Source organism: Chrysemys picta, chromosome 1 (assembly GCF_011386835.1).
Source record: "Chrysemys picta bellii isolate R12L10 chromosome 1, ASM1138683v2, whole genome shotgun sequence".
Lineage (NCBI taxonomy): Eukaryota > Metazoa > Chordata > Testudines > Emydidae > Chrysemys > Chrysemys picta.
Genome location: NC_088791.1, coordinates 156,869,871 through 156,885,628, shown reverse-complemented (window position 1 = coordinate 156,885,628; position 15,758 = coordinate 156,869,871). Strand labels below are relative to the sequence as shown.

The 15,758-nt window shown below is 39.8% G+C and overlaps 1 protein-coding gene across 1 annotated transcript in view; it reads right to left on the bottom strand.

Moving 5' to 3' along the window:
- DCBLD2 (discoidin, CUB and LCCL domain containing 2) overlaps positions 1-15,758 on the bottom strand; it is a 74,663-nt gene that overhangs the window by 52,108 nt on the left and 6,797 nt on the right. The window contains exon 2 of the mRNA XM_008178201.3: positions 1,024-1,251. Coding sequence (XP_008176423.2) covers positions 1,024-1,251 — 228 coding nt within the window. The remainder of the gene's footprint in view (positions 1-1,023; positions 1,252-15,758) is intronic.

The window sequence follows — 15,758 nt, the reverse complement described above, 5'->3', positions numbered from 1 at the left end:
ATTATACTCACACCAGCTGGAAACAGCTGAAAGACGAAAGAAAAGAAACAAATGAAGTAGAACATTTACTTAAGTCAGTTAACTCACTTGTAAAAGTGAGTAACAGACTGATCAGGACTGGATGTTTCTTGCCATTTAAGGACCTCAGTGCTTTGTTATTTTAGAGTGAGTCTGGCTCAAGGGCTCAGAGCACATACTTATTTTCACACAGTCATCTAGGTAGCAACAGTAAGACAAGTCAGCTTGAAAAAAGCCAGCATTCCACGAGTGCCTTTACAGCAAGATTTGGTTCAGCCACTTCAATATGCTTGGATTATACAAAAACACACCATTGCCGAAAGAAATATCTGTAGAAGAAAGTGTAAAACAGCCAAAATGCATCTGCATAGAAAATCTGGAGACTCCTTTTCTTTGGGTTATTACTCTTAAATTTTATACCGTTATATTTTTACTTCTACCCTCCCTTTCCTTCTAACAGAAAACCATATAGCACAACGACAAGTTAACTCTTCCATAACAGTGCTTTTAGGACAGTGCTATCATTAGCAAATTGACTGCATTCTAGTCAATTTTCTTCTGATATTGTGAAGAGCAGATGCCATCACAGTAAGAAAAATTTTGCATGATTTTCTTGCTCTGGGAATAGGAGAAAATATACCATAGCTCTATTACACTAATTCACTCCTTCCCCCTATTTGAGACTCTTGTATACACTACACATCTCATTCCATTTCATCATTTATTACATGATGGTCTTCACTGTACTAGGCACTGCACACATACACACAGATAGACAAAGGTCCCAGCCTGCTTAGAACTCAATGTAATTATAACAATCCTCTAGCATTTTGGGAAGAGTTTACTGTGAGTATACTATTAAATACACATTAGTTCATGGTCAATACAGTTTACTAAGAAGTATTTCTGAAAGCAAACAAATAGTAAGGAATGCATATTTTTCAAGTTCTACCCCACTCAACAGCATTCAAACATTAAAAAACAAAGGGACATAAAAGCTCCTACCTATCTCTGTCCTGGTGGGTCCAATTCCATTGTAAACTCGCAAGTAATTAAAATGGCAAGCATCTGAATCTTCAATATCAAAATCACCAAATTTGAGCTGCACTCTCTGTCCGGATTTTACACGAATCTCCCACTCGCACACCGTGCTGTTGGGATACGTCTGTGGGTAGTTTATTGAAGTAAGAGTTCCACTTTCTGGGCCAAGAACAGTGTGTCCACAACCATCACCTTAAAAAAAGAAAAGTTTTATCACAAAAAAATTATTCATATAGCACGTTCCTTTAAAGGGTTATCAGTAGTCAACCTGGTCTTTAGGAATGGCAGAAGATTTTTGAAAGAAAAGTTTTACTAACTACATTGTGATAAGGCTCAAAAGCAAAATAGGCAATGGTGAAACTATAATTGTGACAAAATAGGATTTAACCAACTTTACCTAATGTCTAAGTTCCTGAACACATCTGACCGGGGAGCTGCAACAACTTTCTCCAATACGTACGATTACTCTGTGATGGCTTTATTTATTTATTTTTAAAAGTATATAGCACAAACAGTGGGATAGGTGTTTCTTCAGGTTTATGGACACACACACAAAAATGATTTTAACAAAAAGGGGAGAGGAAATCCAGCCCTATTGTAATTGTGATCTTAAATAGGAAGACATCAGTTTAACTGCTGATTCTGAATTCTTAGAATTTTGGCAACAGGAGCAGAAGCGCAACATGATCTTTTGGGGAGTGGAGAGCAAAACACATCCCTGGAAATAGCTGAAGAGAAGTGTATTTGGTTGCCAGTAAAATATATTTGTATTAATCTCACTGGCTCTTTAGAGCAGAGACTGCAATTTCTATGTTTGTGTAGTGCCTAGGGGCCTCTGAAGCACCACCACTGTATAAATGTAAAAAAAATACTATCACTTACTACATAAATAAATAAATAATACAATAAGGGAGATGTATGAATTTGTAAGTAGAAAAATCAAATGTGATTGTAAATTTACAAGCGTAAATCAAATGTATTAGCAAAACAACCATAACAAGGGCAAACTAACTAATAAGCCTAAGAGTATTTACTCAATAGCAGAATATGAACTGCAGCCAATAAAATGCAATTAGCATTTGTAAACTGCTTTGAACATGAGAGTGCTACATAAGTAGCAATAAGGACTCAATGAACATTGTTCCCAAGATGGAAGGAAGTAGTTTTGACTGTAAGACTACAATCCAGCTAAATTGTAACATTTGGAATAAAACCACCACCTGCAAACAGGAACATTTGTGTTAGAACTTGAAGCAAAGGAGCCAACCCACTGAAGTCAGTTGTATTAAATTACTGTATTAGGGTTTGCACTACTCTTGTAGAACATGACCCTGTGAGATGTAGAGCACTTCCAGAGGGGCCCTTTGGAAGTGTTCAGCAGCTCACAAGATCACACTCGAAGTACAGGTATCAGCCCTATTTTACACATTCAAATGAGAACAGTAGGGGTGCAGGCACAAATCCAATTCAACATTCTGTTTAAAAGTACTCTTTCCCCCACTATATTCCCCATCCAGAGATTCATTTAACCCGTCACTTTTTTCTTAACAGAAGACATCATCATTATTAGAAAGTATGTTCAGATACCACATTCTAGCACTCCATAACAATCAATATTACTCTTGGAGACAGATTTTTGATACGACAGCTATCAGCTTTCACAGTATGCCACTGTTTTATATACTAACCTTCTACTCTGTGTCCTAAGGTTAAAAAACAATCCATGCTAAAAAGTCTAAGGACTAGGTAATGACTACACAAATGAAAAAAAAAAGATTCCTCCTAAACCGGACAATGCCTTTTGCTAGAATGATTGTAGCAGCAAGTCGACTGCACTGAAAAGACTGCAAAAAACTAATATTTATATTTGGTGACTTAAACCCGCAGAGACCCTTCATTTTAAAAAACTGTTTTCTTTGCACTCCCAAGGACCTCAAAAAGGCAAGATAAGTGTATGTTTTAAAATCCCAGCTGCTGGTGGTGCTAGTATACAGATTAGCATTCCAAACAGAAAGGAGTCATAAGTTGCCTCTGCTAGTAGTCTTAAAACAATAGCATAAGGGTAGGCAACCTATGGCACGTGTGCCGAAGGCGGCACGCGAGCTGATTTTCAGTGGCACTCACACTGCCCAGGTCCTGGCCACTAGTCCGGGGGGCTCTGCATTTTTTAATTTTAAATGAAGCTTCTTAAACATTTTAAAAACCTTATTTACTTTACATACAACAATAGTTTAGTTATATAGTACAGACTTATAGAAAGAGACCTTCTAAAAAAATTAAAATGTATTACTGGCACGCGAAACCTTAAATTAGAGTGAATAAATGAAGACTCGGCATACCACTTCTGAAAGGTTGCCGACCCCTGCAATAGCATATATTTTCTTTTGGAAAAAAGTTAACATGTTCAAAATTGATTTCAGTGTAGTCACAGGTTCTGTTATAAAAGCACTCATTTGACAATGCTTTGCTTTATCTTATTTTTAGCATTTTGTTTGAAAATTTTGCATCATTAGTTGACATTATATACGATAAACACTGTTGTTTCCATTTTGGTAATGGGTCAGTAACTATATTGTCTCTAACTAAATTCCCCCTCGACAAAGTCTTTTTCATTTACTACCCTAATAGGCATTGCTGTATACTAGTAAACAGTTGCCTCATTTTACCATGGAGGTGGCTTAAGTGGTCAGTATGTATACTTTGTATATTGTTTGTTTTTAAAAGGATTTTTCAGGATCTCAATAAGAGTAAGACTGTGAATGCAAGATTTACTATTAAGAAACTTTATAGCAAATAGACTAAAGACAGCCCTTAATTGTCAAAATCCTTGAAGTTCAGAATATTTTTGAAACTCAGGAAAAAAAATATTCCAATTCCTTTGCTAGTAATGAGCAAAGTCATAAGATTTCCTGGTTTTCTGCTGAGAAGTGAGGATAAAATTTATATCCTTCAAAAACATGAAACTCAGTGGGTTAAAATAACTAAAATAATAAATACCTAGCTCTTTAGCCAACCCATATCGATCATATTTCTGACCTATAGCCAACATTTCAAAACCCTGGGCATAAAAAAAAAAATAATTTTCAACATAAATGGCAGCTGATTTCAGGTTGTACCCTAATTAAGGTAATGAACAATTCAGCTGATTCTCTATACTTCCTACCTGCATTTTTCCAGTTCTGTGATGTGGACTGGTGATTGCTTAGTTATTTATATATTCAAAATAGTACATAGATACGATGTCACCATAATTACCCAAATACCCAGCACCGACTTTGAACAGGGAGGCCAAAATTATTAGGTTGAGCTTTAAAATATATCAGTTAAAACATGTTAACATGCATTTTTTAAACACAACCTTTTTAAGAAATGCATGTTAAAATGTTTCAGCAGTTTTACCCTGTCAAAGCATGGAATGTTCAGTCTTGTTTCACACTGGCCCGAAGTAACCTCTTCCTATTTACTGGTAGAGGACCTGTTGGGAATATAGGATTATGATCTTAAGTCTACATTTTGCTTCAGATTCTCTGAAAATTAAGTGAACCAAAACTATTCTCAGGCCTTGCATACTCTACTAAGCTGTACCACTTTAACTATGCTGGTATAAAGCAGTACAATGCCGCTAGTGTGGACGCAGTTATACTGATAATGAAGGTGCTTTATACCAGTATAAATATTCCCACATGGGAAGGGAATAACTATATCAGTATAAGGCACCTTCATACCAGTATAACTGAATCCACCTAAGGGCTTGTACCAGTATAATTATGTTGGTTAGGGGGTGGGAATTTTTTATTTTTTTAAGCTGTACCAATCTAACCAGCGTAGACCAGACCTTAGTTGCTTTACAGACTCTAGACAGGAGTGGAAATAGTAGGGAGATCTTCAAGGTACTCTTGGAAGGTCTAAATTATGCCACCTGGCATGTGCAGCCCAAACTAGGATCATTGTGTCAAAGTCAAATTTCTCTGGTGGCTCACACTGGTCACATATTTTATGTCTGTCTTTTTGTTAGGTGTCTCGTTTGGGATAGCAATCGTGGGAATGTCAGATTTTTATGCCTGAAGAATTTACAGATTACTGCTGCATGTCTAGTACCCAATGTACAGTTTGCCAAGGACAGCAATCATCATTCAGGAACTATTTGGATTGTTTGTATTTGCTTCCACTGAGATTTGCTAAACAAGGGAATCGTTTTGCTTTATTGGTTCTGAGAGTACTTGAACCTCACCTGCATAAAAAGTGTCATTGTTTCTAAGTTATATAACATTGTTGATCATCTGCAGACAGACAGACATCTTTGATCAAGGGGAAAAGTTCTACAGCCATCAGCCACTTCTTCAAGAAAGAGGAAACACTCATTGCAAATGTTCTTTGCATTCCAGGCACAAAACTACCACAACATCTGATTTATTGATCTGAAGGTCATTATCAAACTCAATTATCATAGGATCGAGCTTCTGGTGAGCTGGACACACAGACATTAAATTGGATTACTAGAGGTTCAGACAGAGAATCTTAACGTCCAGTCCTACATAACACATTTTTCTTGAATGAGCTGCCAAGTTCTATTGTCTTTAATAAGTGGCATCTCTGACATTTGAAAAGATCATCCAGAAAATTTGCACAGGCCAAGTGATTGAACGAGTAATCTGCAATACAATTAACTTTTCAGCTTCTCAAAGAAGCTTGTGAAATCAATACAAAGTAATTATAAAACCATAACCACCACATGGTGCATGGGGCCCAACACAAAATATGAAAAGCCTGCTAAGTCCCTTGTAGCAAATTAGAGGAGTGTACTCATGTGGAACAGGGTGTTTAACTAAAGACCACCCATGGAAGCAATTTGTAATTTAGAGATCTCCATTACACAGTTAACCTACTCTAATTTTCTTCTGAGACCTTTTTTGGAGAACAAAGTGAATTGCTATCAAAATCCTTTTAAAAATCTGAAACTTAATACAAGAAAATCCTCTTCCCATTCCTAACATGGAGAAGGGAACAGCATGAAACCAGGTCTATAGACACTTTGATTACTGACTGCAAAGTGCACAGGATGCAAATGTATAAAATGCATATCAAAATATGAATGTGAATTTTAATACATGCTGCGTATGTTTGGAGAGAGAATTTGACTGTTAGGCTTCTTGATGAGATTTTGTCTGCATAAAGTGCTATATTCTGAAAGCAAATAATGGGAATTCAAGGGAGAATATCAAGGAAAAATTAACTCTCTCTTAACTGAATGGAATGATGGCAGCACCAGAGTTCTTAGATGAATCTAAGCAAAGAAAGGAATTTCAAGCTGCTCATTTTAACTCTGAATATGCAACCCTCTACTTTGATTGGCTACTATAATCCCTTTTGCTCTGATAAGATGCTCTGCACATAATTTTTCTGCTGTTTACATGCAGCAAAGATGCTGTGTCAGCTTCTCATTCCTTTCAACTGAGGCAGGAAAACTCAAAAAATGTATCATGAAAAAGAAATACCAAAGAGTGATGAAAATGGGGTTCCCAAACTACAAATGTTTTTTTTTTTAAAACTATTTTAAAATACTTTGAGACATTTCCCTCCTTCAGCCCCAATCCTACTCATAGAACTCCTACTGACTTCAGTGGGAGCAACTCTTCATTGTGTAGAAGATCAGCCTGTCCCTCTTGAGAGTTCTTCCCTTCAGGCTCAGCAGGTTTCCCCTTTCTTCACAGTCATTATCATTTGTGTTTATGCAATTTGTTTACAATTTCTGGCACTCAATTCTATTTTGAAACAAAATATGAATTAAAATATATTGCTGTTATTCTGTGGAGAGAAACGTAGGTCTGAAGGCAGGAAGGCAACTGGAGAAAGGATCTGAGTGAACAACAGATTATGGATCAAGGGGAGGGGGAAGAGAAGAAAGGCCAAAAGTGTTAAACATGCAGTTTGCCTTTCATGATTTTAACAGCCTGTTTGAGGGGTTTTGCAACCTTTTGTTCTTACATTAAAAGAATTAATTTTAAATATTTCATCATAACAATTTGATCCTTTTCACTTACTTAGTACTACGCATATTCTGGACTAATATAATTTAGCAATTAATGAATTTTATCCATACATGCCAAAGACCTTATATAAAGGGGAGTAAACATCACCTCCATTTTATTATAGATGGAGAAACGGAAGCACCACCTTAGCTTTCCAACACCAAATTTATTTGCAGCAAACACTTTGGCATTTAGATTCTTAATTTAAATTCAACATACAGGATACAGTAACAACATTTTAAAACAGAACTCTCTCAAATTATAATATTATAACAGTTCATGCATTTGTCTTCTCTGCTACCATACACAAACTAAACTGTCTGTCTCAGAAGAATGGGTAAGGGAGTAGGAGAGAAAAAACAGCTACACAAACCTGTGTCCTAATGAGGGGACTGAGGATAGACAGTAGCTTCAAGGGTACAAGTATGAAGTACCCAACAGCTGACAAAAGAGGCCAACAGAGACAAGGTCTTGTGTATTAGGGGACCTAAGGTTCCGAACGGAGAACACATCTTTCTAATTCTTCTTTGGACAGGGGCTTCAGCAGCCAATTGTCTAAGTAAGTGAAGATAAAAATCCCTTGTCTCCTTAGATACACTGTTATCAGAGCCAGGCATTTGGTAAAATCTCTGGGTGCGATGGAGAGGCCAAAGGGTGAGACTCTGTATTGGAAATGCTCTGCAACAAGGGCAAAACATAGATACTTTCAGTGTGACAGTCTTATGGGGGATACAAAAATACGTATCTTTGATATCAAGACCAGCAACCCAATCCTGAGTAGACAGGGAGTGAACGATCAGCGCCATAGACAACCTTCTGAACTGAAATTTCCTGATGTATCTGTTTAGAGCTCTGAGATCTAGCACTGGCCTGAGACTTACTTTCTAATCCCGAAAAAGAACGGAACAGGAGTAAAAGGTAGAACCCTTTGCTTCTGGAAATTAACAGTACTTCTTCTATCACCCCGGTGAGTAATAAAGCTTGTACTTCCCCCTCCCCCCTCCTTAATAGTCTTTTGTAGAAATGGGCCCTGAAAAGAGAGCTGGGGAGGAAGGGATTTGAATTGGATAGTATAACCTTCCTTTACTGTGTCTAAAACCCATCTGTCCAAGGTGATAGTTGTCCGCGGATTGTAGAGTTGGCACAGAGTCTCCAAATATGTGGGGTAGTTTTTCCAGAGGTGGTTCACAGCAGAGGCAACGCGTGGGGAGAATGCGGGGTCCCTTGCCTCCCCAGATTTGCTGCTTGTCTTGTACTGAGCATGCTCACACAGACTGAACATGCTCAGTAACACTGCTGAAGCTGGCTACCCTCACTCTGCACCCCTCCCCATCGGCAGGCATGGGTCATCTCTGGTTCACAGCTCTCAATCCTCACATCAAACCTGCAGCCCGACATTAGTCATGGAGGATGTGGGTGAGGTATTCTTTGTCCTCACCCTGGGCTTGTAGGATTTCTTCCTCTCCTGGGATTGAGAGGATGTTTGTTGCTGTCGACAGTATGACTGTCTTTTTTGAGAATAGTAAGTCAAAGAAGAAGGTGGAAAGTGTTACCTGTCATACCTGAACACAGGAGTAGGTAGTTTCCTGTGGTAGGGAGACAGTAGCCCCAGAGATCTTGCTGTGGAGGGACTCTCTTTCATCTTTTACAATACCTCATCAGTTTTTGCACTAAACAGTCCATCCCCATTCAATGGGGATCCTCTGTTTTAGATCTTATTTCCATAGGAAGAGAAGATGATCATATCCATATATGCCTATGGAGAGCTATTGCTGATACCACACATATTGAGGCAGTATCAGAAACATCAAATGATCCCCTGAAGACATGTTTGGCCATGTTCTGGCCCTCTCTGATGAAAACTCCCAGAATCAATAAAAGTTAAGATTGATATCTTCTCCAGAAGTTGAAACTAATACTTAGCCACACAAGTTTAGGGAAGATGAAGAAAACATTTTTTTCCTCTAGAAAGTCCAACTTCTTCCCTTCTTTATCATAAGGAGTAAGAAAGTTGAAAACCTGGCCTAGATCTTTGAAATGTTGCTGCTATAACAAGAGAGTTAGGCTGAGAGTGAACATGAAAATAAGAGAATCCCTCATGCAGTATCTGGTATAACTTATCATCCTTTTTCAAAATTGGTTGGAACAGTGACAGACTGGATCAGAGGGATTGTGCTAGCTGCCAAAACCATTCTAACGTAGGTGACAAGACCTTACTCCCTGCAGTAGAACTTAAGTGTCAACAACTGGATGTGGGGTGTCCTCCAAAGCCACTGATGGTAATTGTACAATATTTTTTGTAATTGTACAAAATGATTACAATACTTGGAGAGAATCAAACACTTACTGAAGGGGAAAGGATCTATATGAAAGGACACATTGGTAATGGATACTTACTTAAACATGTAGTAAACTTTGTATGAATGGATCACAAAAGAACACTGATTACCAAAGCCTGAAATGACAGTTTTATCATTAGTGAGTGGACTTCATAGCCAATGCATAGCTATCTTGAGTAGAGACACACATCCCAGGACTTTAGGTTGTGGCTTTCAGATTTTGGCAAGATGCAGCAAAAAGCTGCCTGCTGCAATGAGGTCTATGAAGTAAACTGTGGCCTGGTCTACACTATAAAGTTAGGTCGACCTAAGCCACCTTGTGTCGACCCCGCTGTGCACGTGTCTATAATCTACACTTCAATTTGTCTCCCACCAATGTAAGAGCCCCGTTACGGCAATGCAGCAACATCACCTCCCCGAACAGCTTTGAGCCATGGTCTACGTACTGAGGTGAACGCAGCACAAGTATAGACACTGTGTTGCCTATCTCAACCCTAACAGTACTCCAGCAGCTATCCCACAATGCCTGACACTAACCGCTCTAGTCGCAAATGTGAATTCTCCTGCCTAGGGGTCATAGAGACCAGAAGACCCCCTTCCCTTTAAAGCCCTGTGCATTTTTGAAATGGCTTTTCCTGACTGTCTAGCTTGGCAAGCACACCTAACAACTCTCCATTGTTGTGTGCAGCTGGCCAGCTGACCATGCTGACTACATGATCCAGACATGCTCCAGCTTGGAGTAGACTGAAGATATTGGATCTCTTGGGCCTGTGGAGAGAAGAGGCTGTGCAAGCACAGTTATGGATAAGCTGCAGAAACATGAACATCTATGAGGAGATTGCACGGAGGATGCAGGAGAAAGGGAATGACAGGGACTAGCAGCAGTGCCGTGTGAAAGCCAACGAACTGTGACAGCCATACCAGAAGGCCAGGGATGCCAACAGTTGATCTGGTGCCAAACCACAGACCTGCTGCTTTTACGAAGAGCTGCATGCCATACTTGGTGGCACCACCATCCCACACACCACCATCAATATCTCAGAGGAGACCAAACCACAGACCTCTGGCTTGAAAAGTGAGGACAAAATGAAGATGGCGAAGGGACATGTGACTGGGGGTCCAGCTTTGAAGTCAGCCAGAACATATTTGAGACTCTACCACAGTCCAGTCAGTCCCAGCAGCAAAGAACGGGCAAGCCTGATGCAGGGGAAGGAACCTCAGATCAGTGTGTAAATTTATTTCCCATTACTGTGCTAGCACCTCCGACTTAGGAGGACACAGCTATTGACTTTTCATTAGTTTACTCATACTAGAAGAGACAGCAGTAGGACAAAGAGAGGTAGAGTTGTTATCTGCTTTTCATTGCCCTGTAGAGTTAGGCAAAGGGGTCACACGGAGCAGTTTATGTACACAGGGATGGCACCTGAATCCTCCTGAGAGATCTTGATGAAACTTTCATGGAGGTACGCCACAATCCTCTCCTGAAGGTTTCTAGGAATGTCAGACTTATATCTTCCTCTGAAGTCGGACACTGTCCCATGCCACTCAGCGATAACTTTGGCAGGTACCACTGCAGTAAACAGGCTAGCAGCATGTGGGCCAAGGTGGCTTCGGGATGCCAGCAGCCACTATGCTCTCTCTGCCTTTGTTACCCTCAGGAGTGAGATATGAGCTAAAATCACCACCTCCTGTGGGAAATAGTGCCAATATTCAGCACCATTGCCCTATACTCATAGTTTCATGCAACCACGCAATTCCCTCTGCATTACCCTCATACCTGGCGGGCCACACTCACCCTGGCTGGTGCTTAGTGGCGCTATGCACAAAGACTCCTAAACAGACATGTCAATGAGCAGGTCATTTAAAACTTTAGGGGAGCAAGGGAAGGGAGCTATGAATCTTAACTTTCGCTTTCCGTTGTGTATATACTGACAATGGTACCTGTGTGTGTTTTATCTGCCGTTGCTGCCTTAAGGGGTTCCTGCGCCACATCCACTGAATGTCTGAGTCAGAAAAGGAAGAGAAAGAAGAGGACTTGGGATGACATGTTCAATGAAATTCTGCAAGCCAGTGCTGCATCAAACCATGAGTACAGGGTCTGGAGGGTGAACACTGCAGACAACCTGGAGAAGGAAAGAGTGGAAAGGAGAAAGGCCAAGAAGTCCCAGCAGGAAAAGGAGAGGGAGATGCACCAGGACATAATGGGGCCTCTCCAGCAGCAAACAAATGCTGCAGACTCTTGTGGACCTACAGGTTCAACAATCCCAGGCTCGCCTCTCTTTGCAGTCCATGGAGAACTCCATTGCAGCACTCCCTACACCTCTTCACACAACATTCCATGTGGTAACAGGAACCACTGCACTACCCCTACCACTTCACCCCTGGGGGCATTAAGGACAACCACAGCTTCACATGCACTGACCTATGAAAGCCATGGCTGGTGTATGTGTAGCTAAAACAGACATGAACATTCTTTCCCCTTAATAAATTAAAAGAATGGGATTTATGAAGTTTTTGATGTATTTGCTTTAACATTTTCTTTTCACTGATTTTTTTACAGAATAAAATTATAATACTTACAACATAATTCATCTGTATTAGTTCACGACATGTGCTACAGAATGCCAACCATTTCTGAAAGCAACTAATTACTTGTTACTGTACAATATGACAACTCGTAGGATCAGTGACAGACAAAATTAATAGGTGCACTGACAGTGTTATAATCATAGATGTTCACCAAGCACCACCAATTCCTAACAGGCAGCAAAACAATGAGGCCAGGTACAGCACAGTGCACCGCAACATGTTACTGTGGCTCACGGTTAAAGTGCTCTTTCAAAGTACCCATACTTCCGCATTGAATTCATTTAATAGCCCTGGTGTCTAGCTGTTTCAAACTCAGCAGACAGACATTCCACCTCCGCCCTGGCAGAAACTTCTCCCCCTTTACTTCACAGATATTATGCAGAACACAGCAGTCAGCTATAACTATTAGGACATTTTTCTCACTGAGATCCAATCTTGTCTGTAAACAATACCAGTGTCCCTTCAAACCAACAAAAGTGCATTCAACTGTCATTCTGCACCAGTCGAATCAGTAGTTGAATCGCTCCTTGGTGCTGTCAAGTTGGCCAGTCTACAGCTTCATGAGCCAGGGGAGCAAGAGGTAGGCTGGGTCCCCCAGGATCCCAATTGGTGATGTAGAAATGCCAATGAGAAATAAAGTCCCTGTTGGTAGCTTTTTGAGCAGTCCTGTGTTCTTAAAGATGCAAGCATTATGCACCTTCCCTGACCAGCCCACATTGATATTGGTGGATGCTATCACAGATGCCAATGATACTTTAAATGTCATCACTGTTAGTTATTTCATGCTTAAAACACGCAACAAATGAGTAGTAATCATATTACGAAGATCTACACAAGCATTATCCCAAGTGTAGGGCACATGGTGGGGTTGCCAAGGATGGGTGATTATTTCCATTTTCCCGAAGGGCAGGACTCAGCTTTCAAAATCTAGGAAATGCTGATTAATGTTATTAGTATAAAGAAGGCTGCAAAAGTCAGCCAGGCAATGCCACTAACAGACTGGAGGGAAATTATGTTTTCAAAGAAGGTCAAATGACTTAGGTGATAACAGTGACCAAAAAAAATTAAGAATGTTTTCACTTACTTCATTTGAGCACAACTCAACAGTTTGATTTAAGATTTTGAGTTGTGGATGTAAAGTATACATTGGTTATATCCTTTATATTGAGTGTAAAATGCATCCTGGGATTAATTAGGAGAATCTCAAGAAGTTGTAAATGAAGTAGTAGTTGATGAATATTTTAAAGAGGACTGTGCTAAGCTAGTGAGGCCTGATCTCATCTGGCCTCAAAAGATGAGTAGGGCGGGGCTGGATCACTACTTGGAGGAGGGATCTCCTAGACCAAAGGGGCCTATAGAACACACACATTTTCTATCCACCACCTCAGGAACCTCCAATAGGGCTACCACTAACTGGAAAAGGAAAAGGAAAGCTAGCCAATTATAATTCCTGCTCTTAAAAGGCACCTCTTCTGAAATTTCCAGCATCAGTGGGTAAAGCGCTCCCATAGAGCTGCTGCTTCAGCACGCCAGAGACAGACCAGAATTACCAAGGGAGCCCTTCAAGTGACATTAACCCACAAAAGGAGAACTGGGCTCCCCTTCCATAGTCCCTTCTACCATAGCCTCCAAATACAAACTTATTCCTCCCCAGGACTCTTGCATATCCTTGCTAACTACACTATTACTCCATTTCCTCAAAGCTCCATCCCTCCCCCTCATCCCATATCCCTGCTATCCAGCACGTCTCACCAGAGTATGTCCAAGACACAAGTGGTGAGTAAGACAGGCAGTCAAAACAGCATTAGCTGACGGATATCAGCAGCTCTGTCAGTTAAACTTGGCAGAACTGCATTAGGTTATGACCAGGATTTGAAAAATTCACTCAATACCTCCAAGAACAAGGATAAGGCTACTTGCCAAGCTGAATACACCTGTGCTCTGAGCTGTACTTCATCCTAATTAGGTATCCCCAAAATCTTGGGCCCAAAGAGCAGTCTCTCCTGACAGCTGAAGTTTGTACTCCTAATTATTGCCAGGGGCTCCATACAAATATCAAATAAATTAGTGTTGTCCTCCCACCCACAAAAAGAACGTATGCTCCCCAACACCACACATACAGACAAACAGATTAATACTGGACAAGCCCCTGCTCCCCTCAATAAATTTTATTCTGTTCAAACAGAGTCCTTTGTTGTATAGCAGAAGACGAAGATTTTCCTCCTGGACCAGATCCTAGTCCAACCAGGGAGAAAGCAATGGTGTTAGGAGCAGGGAAGCCCCAACCAACCTGATGACTAGTAACAGAAAGGGCCCTGCTTTCCACCTTAGCAGAGGGCTCTTGCATGGGTGTGGCCCCTTGCCACTGCCACTCTCCCAAGCAAAAGGCTCTACAGAAGTCCTTTCTGTAACCCTAGAAGATCTCTACTGGGTAGCCGCAGGAAGTAGCCACACACAGTCTGCTACCTGGCTTGTTGGGAACCCTACAGAATGGATACAAATCAATTATTTAAATTTTGTTTAAAAAAAAAAACAGACCCTATTTAAATTGAATACAGGTTTATTTTTAAAAAATGATATAATTAAATTTGAAATGCCCACAATTTATGTTAAGGCTTAAACTTACTATTATCTATTAAAATCATTTACATTAAATAATTAATATTAAGCAGTACATTTGCTGACCAGTTTTAAAGAAGTCAAACCACTGAATTAGTGGAAGTTGCTGGTTAAGCACCTGGAGCCAGAGTTTACTAAAATGCTAAACCAGCTTTTGACAACAGTAGCCTCTTCTGCAGATGCAGACAGGATATTTTCTTTATTTGAGTTTATTCAACTAGTTCAGTCCAATGCCTAGTTCAGTCAAAGTTGAGAAACTAATTGGAAATTGAAAAAGCAGGAAAGTTTGTTTCCCTCTTTCATGATATGAATAAAACTGGGTGTGAGAGGATTAGATCTATTAATTCTGAAATCCTGAAGGACGTGGTGAGCAGAAACAACCAGTTTCAATTCACTGACTACAGATAATACTTACTTTGTTTAATAAATGAGTTAGTTTTAAATACAAAACATGTTTTGATCAACTTTTTTTCCTTATTTATCTAGCACATGTAAGGTAGTTTTCTTTTGCTAATAATAAATTTTAAAATGCTGTTTTTGCACATTTTTAAATTAAATTAAATTTTTTATCCAAATTCCACTTCACACAAATTACAACTAAAACATTTATTGTCTAGTAAATAAGAAATGCATCATTCCCTACTTTTTAACATAACAATGAAAAATTAAGAATTTGAATAAACGTACGCGAAGCTAAGTAAGTGTTTAAATGTATGTGTATAGGTATAATGTATCCTCCTTGTCAGCAAAAAGTATTACCAAATTTAGTAGAAAGGCTATATTTAGTTGCAAATCAACATTTTTTTAATGTTTACCAAACAACAAGAATCAATCTTTCTTTATAAAAACAACGTAGTACAAATGCAAAACAAGATTAAAAATCTGACTATTTAATTCAAGGTTTCCTGCTACATTATTTAAATCAATCTACACGGGACACATACATTACTCTACTCCAAGGGGAAGTACTCCTCTACTGCCCCCTGCTCCAGGAAGTTTGAGGGTATCCCCCAGTGGCAGCCAGCCCACTCACCCTGGCTGATTAACAGCAGCAGCAGACACAGGAGCTCCTCTGTAACACAACACCAGTGGTGTCAGTTGAGCTGTCTCTCTGCTGGCTTGG